Genomic DNA, 25,639 nt, shown 5'->3' with positions numbered 1-25,639 from the left:
AATAATAGCCATCTGTAATAATAAGATTATTATGTAATTACCTTCTTATCAGACAGAAGTAGATCAATGAATAGACCACAGTGGGCTATTATTCAACAATTCATTGTAGGGTACATAAATAATCAATCACAGATACACATTTGTATTGTTTTGTATACATACACAAATGAATGTGGGGTATATATTCTCGGCGATATTTTCATTATTTTGCGTTAATGTAAACAGTAAGCCATTATTGATTTTTATATAGTGAAAAAAACATCTACAAATTGTAATACTAAAAAAAGGAGACATATAAAACTCAACTAATGTTATTGAATAATTATTAGAAAAAAATATCACCATCAGGAACATTGTTATTGTAAAATATATAAGAACACATTCATGTACTATGTTAATCCCCGCAAAAAGCAAAATGCGTTTTATGATAAAAACAGACATTTTTTAAAAGAACAATAGACCTGTTTCTAGCAAATCCCTGAAATGGAGTAAAACAAAGATGCATACCTATACAATAAGGTGTATAATCAATGAGTAATCCATTGAAAGATTGGAAAATATTACTTTTTTTGTCGTTTTTGTTTCATGTTGATCATCGACGTCACAGCAAACCCCACCTCTAGTCCCTCCAGGCTGCTTGCAGTACATCAAAACGAGCGCACCCCAGCCAGAATAAGCCACCCTAAGCTAGTGTCCATAACCGAACCGAGCGAGAGAGAGGACGACAACGTATTTCTACCGAATTAATATCCAAACCACAGAAAAACCATTGGATCAGGGTGAGAAAATACTTCTTTTATAGAATACTCAATTATAATGGTATTGAGATCTTTGTGTGTAGGCTGGATGGGATAAAAGCTCCTGTGTTATTTATGACATGATGCAGCGTTAGTGGTTGAGCTAATTGGCAGCATGTTCATTATGTAATGATGCACTGTTTGAAGAACACAAACATCGTTTGCTCATAGTGGTTATGCGTGGCATATTGATGCAATTCCTTTAGGCCTATTTCTTTTTAGACCTAATTTGATAATAATGGATGCTCCGCTATTAGAATGTCTTTGAAAATCTACTTTCAGTTTATATGACTATATCTTGTAAAAAGAAGAATATGGTTAGCCTATATATAATTAAATCCATTGTTGCTCTCAATGTTAAATTAAAAGGTATTTCTAGGCGTGTCATCCTGAACAGAGAAAGCGATGTTTGTTTTCTCAATTCTTGAATATCTTTACGATCATTGCCGTAAAACACTTTTCTCTTTAGGTCCATGATGGGAAGGTTGTGTGAGGTGGCTCTTGTGTCCCTTGTTGTTGTGTTCGTCCTAAACACTGAATCAACATGGGCTAAAAGAGGAAGCAGCAGCAGTGGAAGAAAAACCTCATCCACTTCCAGTAAAACACAATCTAAACCATCCTCTCAGCCAGGAAATTACCCGCGGCAGCCACAGACTCCTAATAGAAACAACAACCCTTATCCTGCTGGCGGAAGTTATCCAGGAGCAGGCAACCCTAATCCAGGAGGAGTTCCCAGACAAAACCCACCAAATTATCCAGGAGTTGGTAGTAACCCAAACCAGAATCCTGGTAGAGCCAATCCTGGTGGTTATCCAAACCAGAACCCTGCAGGTGGATATCCAGCTGGGGGTAGTTATCCAGGTGCTGGGGGGTATCCCAACCAAAACCCAGCAAGAGGTTATCCAAATCAAAATCCAGCTGCAGGAGGCTACCCAGCTGCAGGAGGCTACCCAGCAGCAGGAGGGTATCCCAACCGATATCCAGCTGCAGGAGGCTACCCAGTCAGAGGGGGAAATACAGGACAGGGTTATGGTCAGCCTCCTGCGTATCCAGGTGGTGGTTATGGAGGCGGTGGGTATGGAGGCGGTGGGTATGGAGGAGCTGGTTATGGAGGCGGTGGATATCCAGGTGGAGCAGTTGGCGGTTACACCAACTGGAACCCAAATAATAAGATCCTTAGTCCCCGCTTCGGTGGAGGAGGATATGGTGGAGGTGGATATGGTGGTGGAGGATATGGTGGTGGGATGGGAGGGTCTCCTTTCTCTCGCTCTGTGTCGAGTATGGGTTACCAGCCCCAATCTTCAAGTTTTGCCAAAAAAGCTATGATGGCAGCAGGCGTTGGTGCTGTGGCTGGAATGGCCGTTGGATATGGATTAGGGCGTTTCCCACGACCTCACTTCAATTTCCGCAACCCTGAAGAAGAGCAATACTACAACAACTACATGTACCGCAAGTATGGAACCAAATCCACAGATGAAAAAGATTATGGCCGTGATTATGAGTACAAGCTTCCACCACGCGCCGAGTCTTACGACAAGTTCATGGGGCGCTGCATGAATAGGACTGATCTTCTTAAAGACCAGGAGAGCGGTTCGACCACGGCTAAAAGTGAAGGTGACCAGGCTGATGGGGACACAGTCGGCATAGAGGAGATTGGATACCCAGCCCTAATTGACCAGCTGAAGTCCCGGCGATGTGTTGAGCAGTACATGGTGTACTCTGAGCGCTTTCTGGAGGAACGAAAAGCCGAGCAGCGAAATGCAGAAAATCGCAGCAGCCCTCTAAGCTTCGGGGTGTTTCAACTTTTCACATCCCTCCTGATGCTTCTTTCCAGCATGCTCTTACTCCAGTGAGAACAATATTTCCATACCCGAAATGTATTTCTACTTCCTCCATTAACTCTGCACGTCAACATACTACTATTGGATCTCTTCCGTCACATTTAGTCAATCCTCTATTATTCTCTATATGTGTATATAACCGAGTCAGTTATCAGAAGCAGCAATCAGTTTAAACTTTTACAGTAAGATCATTAGTTGTGTGTCGTACAAACTGCACATTGTTTTCTTGTCAATTCTCTCATGAAATAGTCTTGCATCTCATGTTATTTTTGCACTTTTTTACTCCACATTATTGCGCACTGAATACATAGAAACCAGATTCAGGGTATTCTAGATCAGTTTTTGTGACGATGTATTGTGACATCCTTTTTTGTGCTACTGTATGAGATAGGAATATGAAACTAAGGGTTTAAATTATGTACACAAACATGCAATTAACATCATTCATAGTTTTTTATTATCATTCTGGACGATTGGACAGACTGATATTTCAATTGGTTAAAATGCTTAATCAAAGGAAATGTGTTTTCATGAAATATAAATGAATGTTTAAGCCAGGGTTTAACTAACTTTCACAAACTGTGTTTTCAAAGTAGAGTTCCTGATTGTCAATGCAATGTTCAGGGGTAGTGATCATTCGCAAATAATGAGAACCAACACAGAGATAATTCATTCAGCTTTTTTTTAAGAAGCACAAAATAAGATATGTTATAAACCAGAAAGAAGAAATAAATGCCTTGTAATGGCCAGTGAGATGCACTAATTGGGAATGGGACTTTTTGATGGCCCCTAATTGTGTTTACAAATTAAATCAAGCTTCCCTTATGAACATGAAATTGTGTTAACCCTAATGGGAAATGTTGGAGTCCATTTCCATTAAGATAAAAGGCTTACTATTATAAACTCATATGTGCAGTCAGCGCAAGACTGAAGGTGTCCTAATAAGTAAAGCCCCACCCTTCTCAGGAACATAACACCCACATATTGCTTCTGTGTTGCCTGTTAAATCCTATACTGCATGTTTTAGCTTTAGGCAGTGAGTGAGCATGAGTCCTTTGATGTGCAGCAAATGTCGTCATTAGAGGTGAAGTGATGTGGCTTTGTGCCTGCAGCTGTCGAGATCAATTTGTTGATCATTGCGCCTGATGCTTTAAATCTGTGCTGTGCTACATGCTGGAGTTTGAGGTTTTTAAACAGATAGCATCTACAACAATTCAATACTTTATTCCTTAATTCTGGTATTCAAGAACCAAGCTTTATATCTGTAACCCTACTCATCACACACAGTGTATTCATGTCATTTGTATGGTTGGAAATTTGGATTCTTGTTTATCTTTCCAGTCTTTCCATCACCTGAATTGTCATTATCATCAGTCACATTTTAAGTGTTTGCAGGTCTGTAAATACCTCTGTTAAATGTTCACAAACTCAAGCTTCCCCTGGCTTTTTATGATCTTTGTCTCTCCATGAATTATTCTGCTCTAATTTTCCTCCCACTGGGTTTAGGAGTATGGGTTTTAATGAAGTTTATCCGTACATTATTTCTCTTGTTTGTAATTCTCTTACTTTCCCAGTTTGTTGTATTTTATCTGACAGTTATTTCCGGTCTCTCTTGGTTTTGTTATGCACTTCGTAACTATGTATCAAATAAAAGGTTCTGTAAATGAAGTTTGCAGGATTATGAAGGGAGTTTCAACCAAGTAAATGTCTCTATACAGTTCAGAGTATTGATAGTACTGTGTTCTGTCTGGTATTGGTATGTTAAACACACTATGTGTAGTAATGAAGAAAATGACTTGAATACTGTCCAGTTTTTGACAGTTTATCTGGAAGTGAAATGCACTGTTGTATTGTGATTTATTTTGTATGATTTTGATCTCAGAGTTATTTTGTTTTCATTCTGCACCTTTGGTATTTCCTTTTCACTTTTGTTGATTTTGGCAAGGTTGATTTTAAATTAATGTAACACTTTCATACTGTCTAGACTGTAGAATATCTGTAAAGTGCACTTATTTCACTTAGGTTTAGATATTCTGTAACTGCGTCATGGAGCTCATAGGGGGGTTGCAGACATCTAAATCTTCCAGTTTTGACTTGCAGTTGTTAACGCTTTGGGTTACTAATATGGTTTAATATTGTTTGTCATGGATGTTTGTGTGTTAAATAAAATAAGTAACAAACTAAGGGTCTCTGTGTAAATGATCACATAACAATCTCCTCTAAATGAATTGAATATTGAATCGTAACATCAAAGCACAGACGATAAACGAAACAGAGATTAACTAACTATATTTAGTAAACAGTAGTTACTTGCAGTCCAGTTCTAAAATAATAAGGCAAATATTTGTAATGAGTATTGTAAATGAAAAAAAGTAAAAAACAGCTGCAACAATTAGTCACTAAACAGATGATGATTGCGGAGTTTGATGAAGTTGTTATGATAATTCTAAAACAAATTCTAAAGGAACAAACATCAATTCATACAGTTACTGATATAGATACTCGTCACAAGTTATCTATTTATAGATTTTGAATGGTTTAAAAGTAGTCAAAGCATGTGAGTTAGCAATCATCCTGGAATCAGGCTGTAAAATATCAATATCATTTTACGACAAAAGAATATTGCACAAAGACGAATACTGTTTAAAATAGCTTTTATTTCATTTGGTGTAATGACTGAATGCTTTTCCAGTGATCAGACATTGCTTAAATGTCTCTGATCCAGAATGCTATCAGGAAGGACAACACATTCCCAAGTGTGAGACCGATGTTAGTGGTAGGAGCGGGGGCAGCTGCCTTAACAAATGCTCTCCAGAGAGAATGGTTGTTATATCTCTGGCTTTCGTTGTGATGAAGACGTTGATCTTGCTCGGAAGAGGAGGTCTTATGGCCGTGATGCTTCCCAGAACTGTGCTTTCCTTTACCAAAGAACCCCAGTCCATACCCGGTGCCAGTGCCTCCCAGCATCCCGGCTGCTGCTGCTGCTCCCGCCCACTTCAGGCCCTGCTTGGAGAGGCCTTTGCCTGGGGAGGAAGGCGCTTTCTCATCATCACCTTTTCCACGACCCTTAAAGCCGCGCTTACTGTATACACCTGGGCACAGAGCTGCAATGAGCAACAGCAAAACCCACAGCGAGAGAAGCTTCGGCTGGCCAGTCATTACTGAAGATCTGCAGAAACACACCTAAACAAATAAATAAGTGGAGCCTGATCAAATAGAAAAATATATGGCTGTCTTTGTGTTTTTTTGTCAGGGACAAAGAGAGTATTGTTAAGTCGGTTGGCTGACGTCCAAACACGCTTTTGATTGAGGTGGCTGCACATCCAAAGTCACATGCTCACCAGCACTAACACAACAGACATCCAGAACTATCCACACGCTCCGTCAACACTGGGCTTAGCTGGGCATTATGTGTGTGATGCATATTTCTATCCTTTCCATGATGCATAGGTTTTTACGGTTTCAGATAAACATGGCAGAAGATAGCGTTGTATCAAATCGGGTGGATATGCAACTCCATGTATCATTGCAATGCATCTAGAAGGAGATTATTTAAATCTTAAATCACACAGGCAAAATGTGGTGATATCATCCTTTATGATATTAATTAAATACAATAAAGAATGTACTTACCTTTCTGGTCGGTCAACCCTTGAGGCAGTGATGCTGGAGCGGCAGTCCTTTTTCAAACCACAACACTTGCCACACAGAAGAGCAGCATTTTGGTATCAGTACCAATTCTAAACAAAAATCTACTCAACAGAGCCACACAACTCCTCCCCAAAACAAACCCCGCTTTGCCATTGGTCCAAGATCAATAATACAGTACAGGTTGAATGATTTTAGCTGATGGTGGCAGTCCACATACAGTTGCAACACCTAGTTTTCTCCTATTATCCTCCAAATGCAAAGGCTGATGCAAAAACAAAACAATATCACTTTCTGTATTTAATCATCAGATAAATGATCATAAGGGGAAAGGAAGGTTATAGTTCAACTTGTTATGTACATTAGTTATTGTTTTTTTCTTTTCAACAACCATGATTTTTTTCAACTTTTATTGACTGAATTTATTTGAAAACTTGGGCTTATTAACACAGAAATACTGTGTGATATATTGTACATCCATATTTAAGTACAATATAAGACAAGCACAAGTTTCATGTGTGGGCCTTATTCCATTATACTTTTAGAATTTGCTGAGGGCCAATTAAAAAACGGATCATGGGCTGCAGTTGGCCCCCAGGCCATAGTTTGGACACCCCTGGACTAGGCTTTGCTTTGCATATTGAATATTGCTGGAAAAATGAATGGTTGGTTTACATAAGAACCCCAAGAACCTGGGGGTAAAACAAATAAGCACTTCAAGATGAAGAACTGGGAAGGTCAACTTGCATACAAGTAAGAATTTATAAACTAAAACCGAACACGCAAAGATGTTCAGCAGCCAGTGCCAGCAGAATTGAATCAATTAAACATGTTTTTCAGGAAATTCCAAGACTGTGAGGCTGCAGAGAAGTATGAGAGCAACACAGGATTTTGAACAAGGAAGATGATTGTTTACAAAAAATAAAACGCTAAAAATAGTGGGAGTTTGCTTCAGGGTAAAACCAAATAACTATTAACTTGTGGCTTGGACAATTTGTTCATTTTATGGTGTACAATGGATTGACTCATACTATTTTTGTTCGCGTGTAGCATCAAAGAAGGAAGTTGCATAGGACTTTGTTTTCTTGATGTTTTGCAGCCGTACAGTTACATCACTTCCAATTTAAGACATCTGATGTAATCATTTGCAAGAAGTTATGTTGTGCATGACCGTTTATTCTATAATTAATTTTGAAAAATAATGAAGCCCCACTAGCACCCATCCCTTGTTTGCGTGTTGTGAAAATATTCAGTAGATCGTTCAGAATGTGAAGGTAGTTTATTTATTTCAGCAGGTGTTGGGTCAACATGTCAATGACAGCATCACATCTAGGACACTAGCATCTGTAGAACTCAAACTTAAAATATGTTTTGTTTTTTGTTTGTGTTCAATGTAGTTTGCATCACATGCTTTGTGTGGCATTCACTCATGCTCATCTAGTATGGTGACTTTTTTCACATTCCCTTCATGTACATAAACACAATTGTCATGCAAAAAAACACTTGTGTTGATTTCTGCACACTTCTCTGCATAGAACAATTTGAAAGGAAAAGTAATAGTTTTGTTAAAATGAGTCGAATATGTTGCTCGACCCAGGTTTCCCTTTCTAGAATGGATGAAGTTATTTCATGGCCGGGATTTGCAGCTGGAAGCACTATACTGACCCCTTCTCCAAACAGAAACTAGATGACGTTCTCAAAGAGCTGCATGGAAGCCATAATGTTTTCATCCTGTTGAAAAGTGAAAGCAGATGCAAGAATGCAAGCATGTTTGTTTATGCACAAAGATGAAGGAACTTAGTCAACATGAACATGGTTTTACCTTTTGACAGGTTTCTATGAACTCATCAATAGTCACAACGCCATCTCTGTTCCGATCCATTTTCTGAAAAAGAATCAGACATAAAAAGGATATACTTTTTATCAAGTGTAACCATATATTGATCTAAGGCACAACAGTGTGTCATGAATAACAATGATGATCTGTGGGTTCAGAGGATTCCTAGCCTTCAGATTGATTTCAAAACATTATGACACAGTGTGGTCTTGAAGCAGTAAACTGGACGTAATGATAAAAGTCTATTTAGATATTATGTTAGGAAGGTTACACAAGTAGTGGAACTCCAATGCACAACTGAGACAAAGTTTCAAAATCAAAAGGGTCTAAAAGAGGCACAATGTAAAAAAGCACACTGTCAAAAACATGGAGCAACATACAGCTTGGTTGTGGAAAATCACAACAAAGAGCTCTCTTGGCAACACAAGACAAACTAGCACAGGACGAAGGGAGAGAGGATTATATACAGTATACACAAGAGGTAAGGGGACTCAGGTGGCAACAATCAAGGGAGTGGCAGACAATCTCACAGGCAGGAAAACACACAATGGAGTTACTACTCTGAAACAAGAGAGAAAGTTAAGTACATAACTAGAAAATTCAGAGAATTTCGGACTGTGTGACTGAAACTTGCTGGTAATCTAAAGATGTTTTGAAACGATGCAGGAATATGATACAAGAATCCAAAAATGTAAGAGATAAACAGTTAAAACATTTAGCTACAAGTGATTTAAAATGAATGGATAAACGGTCATTCCGCACGTTTTGATGGATGTGTGTGTTGTGTGTTTCGTGTCAACGCTGCTGGACGAATAGCATATCAAAATGTGTGGCGGAAGAAGGAAAATAGGTGAGATAAGTATGTCGATTACTAGACTGTGTGTGGCTTCGCCAGTCACACAGAATAAAACAGGAAGTGCAATTACAGACAGTGCATGACGAAATGAGACAAAACATGCACCTAAATGTAAACATAAACTATAACTAAACATTAAACATATAACATAAACCTGATAAATAACCTAACACAAAGGAACAAACATGATGGGATGTTACATATTAGGGCTGTGAGGTTGCAGAGATGACAAACCTGGAAGAATCTCTCCACATGCTCATATGGAGAATCATCCCGTACACTGGGTAAGGTATATCTGCCCATCATATCATAAATTGACGTCATTATTGCCATCATTTCCTGCAGGAAACAAAGAAAGAAATGAAGACCCTGCTTCACATTTTGTGATGTTTCCCTGTTGTTGAAGGTACCTCTTTTGTAACATAGCCATCTTTGTTGATGTCGTACAGGTTGAACGCCCATCGAAGTTTCTCTGTGACAGAACCTCTTAGCAACACAGACAGTCCTATCACAAAGTCCTGTAAAAACAATGAAAGTATTATTATAAACTTCCTTTTTTGTTTCATCAACAAATATTCAGTCAGCGGTGCACGCACCTCAAACCGGATGGAGCCACTTCTGTCCATATCAAAGGCGTTGAACAAGAAATGTGCATATGTGGTTGCGTCTGAGAATGTAGAGGGAGTGTATTGTATATGTAATAAATATACAATACACTTGAAAAACATACTTGTTGTATAGTGAGAATCAGATGCTTATATAATACCAGTTTTTAAAAGATATACTGTACCTCCTTGAGGGAAGAACTGAGAGTAAATGCTCTTGAAAGTTTCCTCATCCACCAGCCCACTGGGACATTCCTGTAAATAAATAAACATTTACATAGTTAAAGTCAGAGCTTACATTGTTATTAATGAATTATATTTGAAATAACACAAAAATAGTCATATAATAATAAAAATAACATCATATTGGTAGTATTAATAATATTATTTCTCCGGCCTCCCGGCCTGCAGTGTAGGTCTATGGCCGCTAGAAGGCATAATAGCCTGATATCCAAATACTTTTTAGCTTTTTTTCTAAAGTAAATACCCACAATGCAGTTACCCCAGATTACTCCATTGTACAAACTTGTGTGACATTTTTCTTAAGTGAAATCAAGGTAACGCAAGTAATGCATATAAAGTAAACACTAACAGCCAGACAGAAAACATTATGTTTAACTAAAGTCTCTTAAAATAGCATTTTTCCATCAGATTTCACTCAGCAGAGCACCAAGAGCAAGTCCCCCGGGGGAAATGTCATCACAATTTGTTTATTCTGAACGTTCCTTACCATTGGGTAACGTAGAGGGCTCACAAACCTATACATATATTTCATTCAAGTCTGATTTGTTTAGCTTGCGATCTTCTTCTTCTATCGTCACTTACTATCGATTCATTACCCATTTTTTTATTTTTAACAATGGTGCACCTCCAGCTCTTTGGAAACAATGTTGGGCAGGTAAAGAGAAGGTCCAAAAGGGGATTATTTAATGTCTACAGAGAAATACTCACTTACTCAAAAACACTATCGATACATGTGATAATTTGCCATCTAATGTACCAAAATCTTGATGATGGCCAGAAGGGTGGAGGTTTTTATAGCAGCAGATAAATCCCAATGGTTTTAGAAAATATGTTAAATAACCACATATTGGGGTGTCCAAATACTTTTGGCCTCATATCTGGTTTAACGTAAATATAAATATGTCTGCAAGCTTTATTCTGTTCAGTGATTGATCAGTCTCAACTGCACCCCCGAGCCCCCTTGACTATTAACTACTGATTTCTGTAAAGATGAAGGCTCATCCTCTCTAATCAGAACCACTAGCACTGACTGATTGTTTACATACATTTTTAAAGCCTCTGTAGAGCGATTGGAGCTCCTTCCTGGTGAACTGTGTCTGGGCCTGGAGCTGATCGAGGCCTTCGGGTTGGTGACGCACCATTGAGAGTTCAAGGTCGCCTTCACAGCTGTCTGTCGGTGGGACACAGAGAAAATAGGGGGCGGGTGGGAAGCAAAAAAGAGGGAGGAAACAAGGGTAGGACAATAAAGAAAGACAACAAAGGACAGGGAGAGGAGCAGTTGAAAAATACTAGAAAATCATAATAGATGGGAGGCAAAATATACACACAGAACATAACTCAAAATGCTCACCATCTTTACAGACCACATCATTTTGAAAACAAAAATAAAGAGGGGTATTTAAGACAAGGAGGTGGGTGAGATAAAAAGAGGTTAGAAGAATGTACCGTACAGTATTGGTTGAATACGATCAAAACACACCAATGGAGTAGAATATTTCGGGACATTTTTTGATAAAGAAGAGGAAACATATTAGTAAGAGGAGCTTGTACTGTCAATTGGAAAAATCAGGAGGGCAAGTGGAAATAAGAAGATAACATAGGTAGGTAAAAGCAGTTAAAGGAGACAAAGAGCTTTTAAAATATGGACACCTTGGCTGCGTCTGAAAATCCCTCTTTCACTTAAGCTGTATTTTCTTCATAACAGCTGATAATATCTTACATTATTGTAAGGAATAAATAGAGACAAAAATACACATCATCAAATGTAGTTTCACATTTAACAATAAAAGTTTTTTGTTTTCTAAACCAAATGATTTGCTTAGGAAGTGGGATAAATTATAAGAACTGGTGTCATGAAGAAATTAGGTTGGCCACAGAAAATGAACAATCTACATATTTTTGGTCATTTTTAGATCACTTTTATACATTGAGTATTCATTTCAAACTGAACATTTTGACACTTGGATAAAGTGATGGACAGAAGGAAGGGATTTTAGACACATCCTTTGATTTGCTTTATTATCACAGGGTTTACTTATTAAACACCTGTGTTTCACAAGTCAAGATGTCCAAAAGGGAAAAGGCACTATTATATTGGCCAAAGGGACAACAAAGAGAAGTACAGTTTAATATAAAATGAAGGTAGAGAAGTTTTCACATGTAGGTGGGATACAAATAAACGTAAAAATAATAACACGCAGAGGAATACCTCCAAATGTACTACTCACCATCTTTAAAGAGCAAAAACACAAAAGTTGACCAGGAAGAGATGGTGATGAAGAAATGCAAAGGGGGAAGAAGAAACTGTTAAATTATTTGACTTAATGGCTACAGGTTTCATAAAACTTACCAACACAGTGCACACATTGTAAAAAAACAACAACATTAATGTGAACATGCCATTGTGTACGCTGAAATAGTTTTTGGTTGTTGCAAATGTCCCGAGCAAGAATGGGGTACAAGAATTAAAAACTCTTTCCATGTACGCGTCATCCTTTCATTTTGAAATCCATTATCCACTTTCCTTTAATATTTTAAAGCCGCCTTATGTGACTGCACTTCCTTATAATTTAAGCACCACGATAACACTCAACAAAAGAAAAGGGAAATTGAAAAATATTTTTCTTCTTCAGAAAATCACATGCAAAGGGCTTAACATCTTACCTTCCAGTGACAGGGGCTCCCAAACCCCAAACTGTTTGAGCACAACAACAAACAGCCCGATAACAACAGCTATGGCAATTACTTCCATGCCATCCAATCCCATTGTTGCCTTGCATTAGATACTGCCTGTGCAAAAGCCCTCTAAAACAAAACCTCGATGTTAACTTCCTCCTGCCACGTCAGGGCTTCTCTCCAGGCATCAGCATTCACTTAAAAGAAACCCCTGACTTCAACCACTGACCAATAAGGCAACAAATAGAATCCTCATTTGGATCGCCTGTAGAGCATCTTCGTTTGGATTAAAAGTCCATCATGTGTGCAGAAATATTACAATCATACAATGTTAATTGACTTAAATGATCCAAAGCTTTCCAAAGATCCATCTGTTACTACAGCCGGTGTTTTACCTCCTGGACAGTTCATTTTAAGATCGCTCCCACAACTCCATCAACTCAGGGGCTCCACCCCACACTCACTCCATCTCCTCTGTGTCCTGGGCTGTGTGTGTGTTTGAGTGTTGGTGTTGGAGGTTGGTGAAGGCAGGAGGGGGTTGTTACTGAAGGGATTTTTTTACTAATAGTCCCTGATTGACAGTCTGTATTTGCTCAGTCATTTCAAGGATGCAAAGCTGTAAAACCAAGCATTGATCCACATCCGCTGATGGCTGGGATTTAGCAGCACTTAGAAAGAAGGAGCCGGCCCTGCCCTGTGTGGCGCTGCTTGTGTCTCCTACGTTGTTCAGCCGTACACATAGTCAATAACTCAGCAGGATTCACTTAAAGAAGAAAAATAATGTGACTATTAAACCGGTGCTTTGTTTATGACATTGTAGTTAGGGAAAGTGACATTAAACCTGTGCTGAACAATGAGCTGCTCACCATTGAGGTCAATAATTAGCTTCTGTTCCTTACATGCAGAGTAATGTTGGTCTAAAAGAACTCTTGGTGTTGCAAAGGCACGAGTGAGGCGTTGTATTATTACAGCAGCTGGAAGACAATGTAAGTGAAGAAAAATCTGAAAATAGTTCACAGCTGATGACTCTGCACAACATAATGGACTCAGTTAAAGTAGGAAAGGGGGGCGGAGGGCAAATCAATTGTTGAGAGATAAATATTGAAGGAGAGAAGGCAGGCCAGAAATGCATTTTGATTGCCGCTGATGGTTTATGTAAATGGGCTTGTTCTTAATGTCTGAATCAAACAGCTACGGTGAACTAATGAACTGGGATGGTGCAACTAAAAAAAAAAACATTTCGCTGCTGCACACCACAAACGCGACGTAACAGTTCTATTTCAGAGTGAGATTTGATGTCGTAGTGCGTGTTTGTTTGTATTCTTTTAAAAGTTGTATATCATAAATCACGTAGTTCCTTAATTTCGTATATGGCAAAATGGTAGATTTTTTTTGTGATTTAGGAGTACTTCTATCAAAGTTCATAATATAAACTGTCATTAAATCGTTTGACATACTAAAATAAACTTTAAAAAATAATAGACTTCATTTTTCCTTAAAATGCTTAATTTTGCCTTGCACGAGTCAGAGGATTTAAACTGTGATCAGACTTGATTGATCGTCTAGCTAATAAAATGTTGCTACTAGTTATCCTTTACTTACAAACATGGATTTTTATAAAGTGTTTTTGATGTGTTGGTTTAATCCTACCTCAACGGAGGAAAAGCACTCGGCCATTAGAGAACATGCAAGATGTATGAGCTAATGTGGGAACTCGCCTAACATAAACAATAATGCAGCAGTATAATGTTTAATGCACCTTAAGTGCTGATCTATCCCCGTTCTTATATTAAATACAGCGAGGTGGCTTAAGCATGCAGAGATGCAGACGGTGCATAAGGTTTCACCCTCAGGCTTTAATGACTGCAGAGAGCATTACAGCTCAGAGCCTCAGCACATCCATCAAACAGTCACACAGGTTCTCATCTCAGAATCAAACACCTGAAACTTCTCTCTCTCTCTCTTAGCCTCTTTCTTAGTGCATGCTTTGAGCTCTTTCAATGATTATCATGCTATTTCTTTTGTCAAGAATTTACCTCTCAGTAAATGCTTTATATTGCATTTTTTCAAGGGGATTGCACCTGCCCTTCCATTGCCCAAAGTTTTGTTTATTGAATTGGTTCATCCATACGTTGCTCAATATACAAACTAATTTCTTAACAGGCAGAATAAGTCAATAAAAACAAATAAACATGCCTTATCATTTCCTTAAATTCAAAAGCTGTTTTGATGTGATTGGAAGGAAAAAATAGAAAAGGAATAATGTTGTTGACCAGGTTTTATGTAAATGAAAATTGTAACAGCCATGCTTAATGCTATTTTCTAGCAGCATTTCCATCATCTGTCGGCAACTAACATATTACCATATATCTTCATTTAGCAGTGAATAACATTTGACAGAAAGTGCAAAACTTCTCAATGTCTTTGAGCTGACCTCGAGCCTCCTCTCTGATAAACGTAGCCTACTAAATAGAAAATGTGTAGGAGGCCTAGCAGCAGCCACAATGAGAATGTATTACTTAATATTTTGCTAAGTAATACATTCCAGCAGAGAAAAAACATCTCGAACCCTGTAACAAAGAAAGAGACTCCTCAAATAAACAACAGAACATCTAATTTTTGAGAAGAGGAAGTGTTTTTTTAAGCCAATCATCTCTCAGAGGGGCGTGGCCAGCAGCTGTTCGTTAGCATTTAAAGCTACAGACACAGAATCAGCACTTTTGGAACAGGGCTGAAACAGAGGGGGTTATGACATGCTATAATACATGATCTGTTTTGTTATTTCGAGCCAGACACTTCAGAGACATGTTTTGTATATATCTGAGACCCATAATATATTGTTTAATGAGAGGCTATAATAGGTGACCTTTAAAGTTAAAGACTTAGCGCCTTCAGTACGAGACAGCAAAGTGTATGCAAAGGTTCAGCATCCTATATGTACTGTAGTTCTCACTTGCAACATTAGAGAAACATTAATGAATGAATTAAGTTTGAACATTACGCAGCATATTTTCCAACACAATCTTATATATTATTTGTTGCATATTTATCATGTGGTTGTGCATGACATACATTAAGGCTTGTGAGTGATCTTGTCTTTTGTCGAACACTCAGGTGATACAAGGTCTACACACCAGTAGATGGCGACCAAGTTGCTATAAAGTTTAGGAGCTATGCTTTAACCATCAATACATTATTTCCACTTTAAAATGTAACTTATGGTCTGATGGATGAATACAATATTGTAAGTTAGAATACATTAACAGTATACTTTAGTTTGTCTAGGCTAAAGTTTCACTTAATTCCCACTGCAGATAAAGGCTTCATAAATAAAATTATTCTGCTCCAAATTAGAGCTGAACACCGTGTTACAATTCAAGTTTGAATGGATGGTTTGTCAGCCCCCAGAGCATTACTCCTGGCTCTGTTTTTATCTGTGTCCTGTTAGGCACATGGCATCTGTTTGCTGGCAGAGAGAGAAGTCAGCAGTAAACGAGTCGGGATAACAACAGCAGTCATTTCTGGAATCACCAGCGGAGACATTCTGCCTGCTCATCACTGTGTTTGTTACCCAGGCGGATAAAAGAATCCGAGGAGAAATGAATCAATATTTTTATTCATTTAAATTAGGGTTTTGAGGATATGGAAATGTACCAGGGGATGTGATACAAAAACATTTGCAATAAGAGGAATGGGACAATGGAAAACCAAGAAAAAACAAGAGTACTTTATATATCTTTATATATACAGTCTAGATGCTTTAAAGTGCATGTAGTCCGTAGTGCAGGTGAATGAAGGTGACCTGCCCTCCTTCTTTATTTCCCTCCTCGGGTCCCATTCCCCCTGCTGTCACACAGTCGTGGACATATTCAGTTCACTGTATAGTTATTTAAAGTGTAAGCCTGGTGCTGTGTCTCCTCACGTGTCTGTACCTGGCCCTTGTTGTGTGGTACTGGCGATGATCCACTTCACGAGACAACACTTCATCAGAGATTTTCGTGTGAGCCGTGGTTTCTGCCACTTGGAGCCCTCTGTCTGTCCACCAGGGTTCGGATCCCCGTTGGCGTCAGGCAGCAGGCCGCCATCCACTGCCTTCCCATCTGCCTGAGGAAACAAAGAGGAAGGTTAGTTTGTTTATATAGCACATTTCATACACAATACGAAGTGCTTTACAATAGCATTAACACACAAGTAAAATAAATAAAACAGAAAGGCAATTCAATTAAGAAATAAGAGGTAAAATCTACAATGTATGTTAACGCTGCAAGAGGACTTGGGCAGCAGTTTTCTGAATGACTTTCTGTTGTAGTAATCCAGTGTACTAAGGCAAAATGGCAAGGAAAATGCATGAATAAGCTTCTCAATGTGTTTTGAGACATGAGTGTGTGAATGGTAGTATTGTGATGTTATAGTTCTCTTGAAGTGGGTTTGAAATTTAGGAAGAAGGGATAAAAAGATGAAACCATCCTCTGAGAAAAAGAGAAGCTTTCTGGAGGCAGATGATAGACCTTCAGCATTTTTAAACGTCCCCACCAGAGGGTTTTCCTGGCCACATTGCAAGTCACTCACACTAGAAAAGGACACACAAAATCCATACAGCTTTAATTTCTAAATGTTATAGCAGACACTTTTCCTTAACAATGTCTGTGCAAATTTAGCAAGAAGCCTTTTTGTTTCTTTGTGAGCCCTCTTATCTTATCCTTCAATTTAAGTGCCACAATAAAATGAGACATTCAAGCTCTTAGGATGCCAATGTTAGACAATCCACATACACTTTTGGTCCAGACTGATACATCTCACCAAATATTCAATGAATAATGACAAAATGTGGAACAAATATGTTTGATAATATGGTGAAATACTATCAGTGTAAGTTGGTTTTGGATCTGCTTCTATAGCTTCCTATGGTGAAACATAAAGCAAGGCTCTTGTCACGAGCGGACCAGCAGCAGGACATCAAGCCAAGTGGTATTAATGTACATATCAATGTCAGTAATCAATGCTTTAATCCTCCAACGCTGAAAAAAAAGGTCTCTCATACAGACTTTTCATAGACTCTCTGTACCTACAAGTATATTTTAACCTTTAACGGTTAAGCATGTGATATAATAGTAATTTTTTACTGATTGGGAAATATTAAATTCGCCTAACATGTGCATAGATTCTAGAAAATGAGAGAGACTTTCGATATAATCTACCATTCTTGTAACATGAGCACTTATGAGAATAGGGACATAAAAGCTCTCTTGTTCCCAGTTATTACGTCACCATATAACATCTTCTCTTCTCACACAGGATGCACAATAAGTGTTTCTATATTCGGATAAATATAACAGTGATAATGAAGCCTTACATTTTTAGAATAGGTGATGTTATTTACTGTAAAATAAACCAAGTTTGATTACTGCAATATATTGCTACATGTTCAGCTTTTCAGAGGCTTCTTCCTCCTTTATCTAAATAGCTCTTCAGAGCCAATTCTAAGTCTTTCTTTTCTTAAGCTGTATCTTTGTCTCTACAAAGCCCTTTACCTTGATAAGGAGCTTTAAGAGGTTAAGAAGTAAGTATAGAGAAAATAGAGCCACTATCTGGGGATAGGCTCTGCCCCCCTGGTCCCCTATTTGAATATGAAAGGATGCCAGAGCATCAAGAAATGTCGCTCAATAATTCACACTCCTTAAAACTGCATCAATAAAAGATCAGATATGGCTGCCACAGTGAGGTGAAAGATGACGAGTCAAACCCTAAGACTGATAGTTTATGGGCTTTCTATAAGAACACACACAGGTTAGCATATCAGTCAAACTAAATATTTTTCAGCCCATTTTGATTTTCTGTGACTGTTCAGTAACTGGTGTAAAAGATCTGAAGAAGAGGAGGATTTGGAGTCTTAAAATTCAGAGCGCTGCATTATTCAAAGGAGTGAAGCCATGTGTGCAGAGCAGTGAGACTTTCCCTGTGATCATCTAAGTCATCATGAATGCTGCAGCCAGCATCCTCCACTGATCATCACATATGCACCACAAACACACACACACTCACATACACACACACAAATCCCACATATCACACAACCTGACATCTTCCGAGCGATTATTTTCACCTTTCAGTGAAGTTGCAAAGCTGATGGCTCTATCAGAGAAATGCTGCTTGCTGCTTTTGATCTTCACAACCGTATCACCAGTGAGGCTCCTATAACCGCCTTTTTTACAAGGGTTTTTCACACAGAAAAAACACAGCATTTTGACAATGTGCCTTGAAGGTCGCTTTACATGCAGTGCATGTGCGCTATATAACTATATACATGTATAATTTATTGATCCCAAATTCGGAAAACGTTTCATTGCAGCAGCGGGTTCAACAAGTATTGCACATAATTATACATAAAAAGAGTAGAAAATAAACAATGAATCAACATAAACATCTCAAAATGTACTAAATGAGTAAAAATATAAAAGTTTACAGTGAAGAAAAAATATGAACCCTATATTTAAAGGTTGAAATCTCCAGTTTCCTCGAGTAAAATGTAAATGCAATTTTTATGTCTGGAGTACTTTAATTGTATTCAATTGTATATAATTCACACGATTATAGCTCACATACAGTAGATACTACATTTCAGAAAGGACAAATTGTAATTGTAATTTACTCTATTGTATTTTTTACTTATGAAGTAGTTAAAGTTATCTACCGGACCCTTAGAAATGCAGTGATAAGGTCATCCAAATAGTATCATGTGAACACGAACATCGACTCAAAGTATTTCTTTTCCAATGAAAATCTAAAAAAACTCACTGAAAATGTATGACCCAATGCTTTTGTTTTATAATGTTCATTCATTGTTAAGTCTTTCTGTTGCTGATACATTATAAAGTACAAATATCATAGTAAGTAAGCTACAAAGTACCATGGTAATAAGCACATAAAACAATACGCCACATTGTGCATGTTATTTTTTTCACAGCAATTATACATTTAAAGTATAGTAATAAATGATCATTGTACCTGCATTGCGTTTGGATGTGTGTTGCTGTTTTGCAGGGTGATATCGCTGCAATCGTCCTTGCTCGTGCTCCTCAAGCGACACTGAAGTGATCTGCTGCAGCGTGCAGGGAGACAGAGAGAAAACAGAGATCTGAAGGAGGAGCAGAGCCTCTCAGATTGCTGAGCTCACACTGCAAGCTGGGACTAAACAACAACATTAAAATACAATAAACACAATTACAGATTACCAAACGAACCTGAAGAATCAGAGGATTAAAACATGATTCAGTCAGTGATGGGCAGAGTCGTGATCCTCAGTAAGAAGATGAGGCAACAATTTATAGAGCGTCAGAAGGAGTGAGGTGTGGATGAGGTGTTCACATCGTGACACGTATTATTAGAAATGCCAGACAGATAATAACCTGCAGTGATGGTGTTTGAGTCCAAACTCAGACAGGCGCCAACAGTGTGAATCTCGGAGGAAATTAAAAAATGATTGCTGTTTTATGGCTCTGCTTGGATTTCTGTGGGATCCTGCTCAGATATGATATTAATAAAAACAAAACAGGAGGATTAATATATATTAGACTGACAGTCCCATCAACAGACAAGGACATTTGCAGGCTTTTTAAAACCGAGTTTATTTTAAGGGAACTGAAAACGTTTCTAGTTGAACAAGGTATACAGAATTTGCAACACTGTGTAATCATGCAACTATTTTCTTCAATTGCAGCATTTATTATGTACAATTCAGAGAAGATCTTCCCTAACAGTCTTATTCATTATTTTATATAAAATATCAATATGACAATACTTTGTAATAATAGGGTGTGATAGTCTCTCCAGTTGGCGTGTGTATTCCATGTAGGTTTTATTATGTGGAGTCTAAATGGCATCATGCTGCACAACTCCTGTAATTTGAATTTTAAATGTGACATTATCCCAGTAAGAGCACACTTTGTCCTTTGCACCTGCTTGTGTTTATGGTTTCACATTAACTTGGAAGGAATCTGCCTCCTGGCTGTGCCCAAAATATAGCTGACTGACATTTAAATGCATCTTCTCAAATTCTATGAAAGTCATAAGGAGTGGCTTTTTCTATTGTTTGGGTGAGCCTTACCAAAAAGAAAAACAGAGAGGAAGATCAACAGGGAGGGAGAGCAAGAAAGACACAGCTTGGTGACCGAGAGAATTACATTTGTTTGTCCTTTTGGTGTTTAGCAAAGTCTTCTTTTATTCTAGATAGGTAATTAACCCTGCATTTTACATGCTTATGTGTTCTCAGTTCTCAAAGAGATACAGAAACGGTGATGGGTTTCTTACGTCACAGGGAGGTTTAAGATGAAGAACACTTTATTCTGGCAGCCATCGCACAAGGAAAACATGGTAGCAGTGTCACACAGATGCCTATTTATTAACTTCGAATTACCATGTTTGTTGCCCACCAAGACTAAGTACAAGTATGATGTTTGTGGTGTGAAATTTTACTTTTTCTGCCAACCTATGTTGAGAGAGAAACTGAATGATTGTGCTTAGTCATGGGATCATCAAAGCAAGGCTAAAATGGGTAAAATGTAAGCAATTTGAAATCTGATCATTAGAAGTAGTTATTTCATTTGCTTAAATATAACACTCAGAAGTCAGAGAACACATCAACTGAAAACAGTATCTTAACAGCCATCATCATATCTAGAGAAATTCAATATTTCCGAGCTGCCTGCTCTTGTGACTCTTATCTTACTACAGGTGTAGACAGCGAGGTTATTTTTAGCCCAGCTCAGTCCAGAGAGCCTCCAGTTTCCCCAGTGCCTCACACATCAGCTCAGGGTTTAATTGAGGTCAGTGTGTGTGAGTGAGTGAGTGAGTGAGTGAGTGAGTGAGTGAGTGAGTGAGTGAGTGAGTGAGTGAGTGAGTGAGTGAGTGAGTGAGTGAGTGAGTGAGTGAGTGAGTGAGTGAGTGAGTGTGTGTGTGTGTGTGTGTGTGTGTGTGTGTGTGTCCAGTGCAGATGTGCCTCTTGTATCTGTGTGCGTCAGTGAAAGGGAGACTCTTTTTATTTCTCTCCATCCTCATGAATTTTGCATTTTCTTTCAGAATTCGACACAACACTCATGTCACGCATGGCTGCACACATTTCAGCACATACTCACACTTTGTCTCCAGCTGTGCCACATACACCCATTTCTGCTCATCTTATTGTATAATGCATGAGTATAGCATTAATATACAACACTGCAACCAGTATGGGTTCTAGAAAAATATAGAGGTGTTCATGTAAAGGGCAGGGGAAGATAAACAGCCTCATAGCAAAAAGCATATTTCTTTTAGTTTTCAGGCTGCAATGATAACACTTTCCCCAAAGGTCCAAACATAAAATTAAAATATAAAGAAACTTAAATTAAAATCTCTTCACCCATTCCTATAAATACAAACCTGCTCACATTGAAATGCAACACATGCTAACGCCAATCTCATACTTTCTCTAACGATGTTCATCCATTATCTCCTTATTATCTAATGTTACAGTGGGAGTTTTCAATGGTTGCTTGAACCAACTGAATTGCATGAAGTTTAGTACATTTTACTTTCCCCCATTTATGCAATACTATTCTGACTTACCCTCTGCTGCAAACCATTCTTTTTCCCCTTTTACCCATGAGGATTACAGGAATCAACACTTTAATTAACAGCCCTTATCTGTCTCTGTGTTAATTATGTGTGTGCAGGCCTGGTGGTCGTTTTTACGAAGGTTACAAGTCAATTACACTATGTGCCATCAATTATTTTATTCTGAACTAAAAGCTCAGTAAATATTGAAAAAAGCAGCTTAAAGTTACATGCGTTTAACCTCTCTTCTTGCATATATATTCCAGTCATTACACATCATAACTCATGCAACACACCCACGAAATCTGCCCTGAGAAAAAGGTTTTTTGATGTAATTTATTGGAGACCTCATATTGTATTCACCCCAAGTAACATTTCCAAGTTCCACAAGGGATAACAGGTCGCATACACAAAGGCATAGGCAGGAGAGGTAAGGAGCATATAAAAGCCTGGGAAACTTAAGCAAAGGTAAGTAAGTAAGTAAGATGTTATTTATATAGCACCCTTCTCAACACGAATGTACAAATTACAGGCAGTACACAATAAAATACAAGACACAAAACACAACAGTACAAATTAACACCAGTGTAGGGACAGCTAAAAACTCACATTCCCCGACACACCAAAAGCTTGTCGGAAAAGGTGAGTCTTCAGCTGCCCCTTTAACATTTCCACTGAGACGGCGGCTCTCAGGCCCCGGGGGAGTTCATTCCAAAGCCTTGGAGCCACCGCCTCAAAGGCACGATCCCCCTTAGTTTTTAGTCTGGTCCATGGCACCCTTAAAAGGCCTTGCTCAGACAGGGCCCGGTTTGTCCTGTAAGGGTGGATCAGGTCGTGAATGTAGGCGGAGGCCATGGACAGCTCTATAAACAAGAACTTTGAACTGTATTCTGAGATGGACAGGGAGCCAGTGCAGGGCGGAAAGGATCGGAGTGATGTTGCAAGTTTTTTTGGACCGAGTGAGTAATCTGGCAGCAGCATTTTGGACCTGTTGAAACCGGTTTATAGATGTTTTGTTGAGGCAGGAGAGCAGAGAGTTACAGTAGTCAAGCTGGGACGAGATAAAAGCATGGATAGCCATCTCAAGTTCTACATTTGACAAAACGCCCCTGAGCTTGTCAATGTTCCTGAGGTGGAAAAAACATGTACGGGTCAGAAGTTGGATGTGTTTGTTACACCAAGGTTTTTGATATTAGCCCTAACATTGCGACTAAACGGTCCCAGATGGCTTGCTACCTTAGAGGCGATGTTATCAGCCGCTAAGATCAGGACTTCAGTTTTAAGGCATTGAGCTGTAGAAAGTTGCTAGACATCCACTCCTCAATGGCAGACAGACATGCGGTCAGGTTTGGCGAGTTTGAAAGAGAAATACATCTGTATATCATCCGCATAACAGAGATACAAGACACCCTTGAATTGGCTAATTAAGGGGCCTAAGGGGAGCATGTAAAGGGAAAAAAGAAAGGGGGCTTAAACAGAGCACTGGGGCAGGCCGCAGGATACAGGAGTGCTGTGTGAAGAGAATGGGCCCATGGCCATGGAGAAACTTCTCCCACTGAGGTACGAGGCAAACCACTGGAGGGCAGACCCTGAGATGCCTACCCACTCCCTGAGTGGTGAGGTACATAAAATAAAAATAATGGAGAGCAAAAGAGATGATTGAATTGCACACAAGTTGTGCAAAATATGTACAATGTTTTAGTGATTGTGGAACAAAGTTCTTCCTACCTGTACATTCTTCAGCACAAAGGACAGCGACAGAGTTCAGAGGTCACATGATAACACCTTCATTTGGCTTCTGAGGAAGTACATCTGGTGGTCCACTAAATCACAGGGAGAAGAGACAGAGGAGAGTTATTTACTACCGTCACAGAGATTTACTCTACCTGCTCCCTAACACACCTCTTCATCATGTCCTCACCACTCTGTCAGCGCTGTTTACTTACGAGCTTTACATTAATTACCTCTTGTTCGCTCATCTGTTTTCCACCTGCTTTCTGAGCCAATACTAGCAAGATTTGAATAACTTTTTTATTTGAACTGTATAATAATGATAATAATAAAAATAAAAAATTATAATAATACTACTACTACTACTGATAATAATAATAATAATAATAATAATAATAATAATAATAATAATAATAATAATAATAATAATAATAATTGTAATAATAATAATAATAATAATACATACAAGGATGCCTTTCACGACATCCGAGTACATTTTAAAAAAAACATTCTTGTCAGGGTTTGGGGAAATAGGGCCCAAGTGCAGCAAAAAGGGAGGCAGGTATGGGTACAAACAAAAGGCGAGCTTTATTCCAAAGCTGTTTTACAAAAATACAAAGTTAGGTGAAATCCAGGACATGAAAAACACTTGACTTGAACACATGAAAGACGATAACGAACTGACAACAAGACAAGGCAGACAAGGACTATTTGAACATGAGGTAGGGAGCCACAGGTGGAACCAATCAGGGGCGGGGTTTGACAATCACAACGGAGGGAAAGCACACAAAGGGAGGCGGAAACACGAGGGCAACAGGTGACAACAATGAAACAATCAGACACAAGGAAAACAAAAAGACAGGAAATAAAACTACACATGACACAACAGAGGGAAAACATTTCAAAATAAAACAAGAAGTGCATGACAGGACTGGAAATGAGTGACTTGACTAAACTAAAACATACAGGACCAACACCTGAAACTAAACAAGACATGACATAATATAAACATGATTAACAAATTTGACGAGACATAACAATTCTAAGAGGTAAAAGCAACAGGACATGATAAAAACGGGCAATCATGGAGGAGGCAATCAAAGTAGACAGGAATGATAGGGACAGGTTATTCAGTGGAAACAGGTGATGGAGAGCACTAACTGAGTAGGCTAATTTGGAAAGGTGGGTTTTTATTCGGGAACGTGGTGATTCGGTCAGACTGTCGGATGTATGGGGGAAGGGAGTTCCAGAGTCTGGGTGCAGCTAAAAGCCCGAGCACCCATTGTGACGAGGCATGGGGTGGGCATGGTTAGCAGAACAGCAGAGGATTAGCGGAAGGAGCGAGAGGGGGTGTACACCTGAAGGAGGTCAGCTATATAGGTGGGGGCTAGGTTATTGAGGTTTTTGTAATTGATCCAGGATTGGACAGGGAGCCAGGGCAGTTGGATGAGGATGGGGGTGATGTGGTCAGAGGATTTATGATGATCCAGGCAGCAGAGACGTATTATTTGAAGTTTATTGATGAGTTTGGTGGGAATGCCTGAGAGGATAGCAGTCGATAATCAAATAATATAGTATAATAATTCATCTGTTCTGTTTCCAGTTTGAACACCAGGTGTCACAGTTGTCCATAACTCAACATTTTGGCTGCTTTGCTGCTTGTTGTCTGGAATTTCAAGGACACAAGTTACTACAAGAGTATAAAAAAACTGAATGAACTACACACACCAAATAAGATGAGAATGCGTCTTGTTGTTTGTTCCCTATTTTTCTCTCTTTCTTGCTCAGACAGACAAATAGACATTTTTTAATTCACA

General features: G+C 38.7%; 2 protein-coding genes across 3 annotated transcripts; one reads left to right on the top strand and one right to left on the bottom strand.

The window, feature by feature from the left end:
• Positions 1-655: 655 nt before the first annotated feature.
• Positions 656-4,822, top strand: LOC134868916 (FHA domain-containing protein FhaA-like). The gene is made up of 2 exons (XM_063890310.1): positions 656-779; positions 1,267-4,822. The coding sequence occupies exon 2, from the start codon at positions 1,271-1,273 to the stop codon at positions 2,648-2,650; it is 1,380 nt and encodes a 459-aa protein (XP_063746380.1). The 5' UTR covers positions 656-779; positions 1,267-1,270; the 3' UTR covers positions 2,651-4,822.
• A 2,724-nt stretch (positions 4,823-7,546) lies between these two features.
• On the bottom strand, positions 7,547-23,842 carry LOC134868919 (calsenilin-like). Of its 2 annotated transcripts, XM_063890315.1 has the most exons (11): positions 23,820-23,842; positions 19,509-19,602; positions 16,436-16,607; positions 12,056-12,058; positions 10,874-10,998; positions 9,770-9,839; positions 9,576-9,646; positions 9,390-9,497; positions 9,214-9,318; positions 8,109-8,171; positions 7,547-8,017 (listed from the first exon to the last, which is right to left on the bottom strand). In XM_063890315.1, exons 1-11 carry the CDS (start codon positions 23,825-23,827, stop codon positions 7,970-7,972), a joined length of 867 nt encoding a protein of 288 aa, XP_063746385.1. In that variant the 5' UTR covers positions 23,828-23,842; the 3' UTR covers positions 7,547-7,969. The 2 variants fall into 2 exon arrangements, with proteins under 2 accessions (XP_063746385.1, XP_063746386.1); XM_063890316.1 differs by lacking the exons at positions 12,056-12,058; positions 16,436-16,607; positions 19,509-19,602; positions 23,820-23,842 and adding an exon at positions 12,492-16,422.
• Positions 23,843-25,639: the final 1,797 nt, after the last annotated feature.

The sequence above is a fragment of the Eleginops maclovinus genome, chromosome 8, assembly GCF_036324505.1.
Source record: "Eleginops maclovinus isolate JMC-PN-2008 ecotype Puerto Natales chromosome 8, JC_Emac_rtc_rv5, whole genome shotgun sequence".
NCBI lineage: Eukaryota > Metazoa > Chordata > Actinopteri > Perciformes > Eleginopidae > Eleginops > Eleginops maclovinus.
The sequence above is the reverse complement of the archived record's forward strand: the minus strand, read 5'-3'. Positions and strand labels throughout refer to the sequence as shown.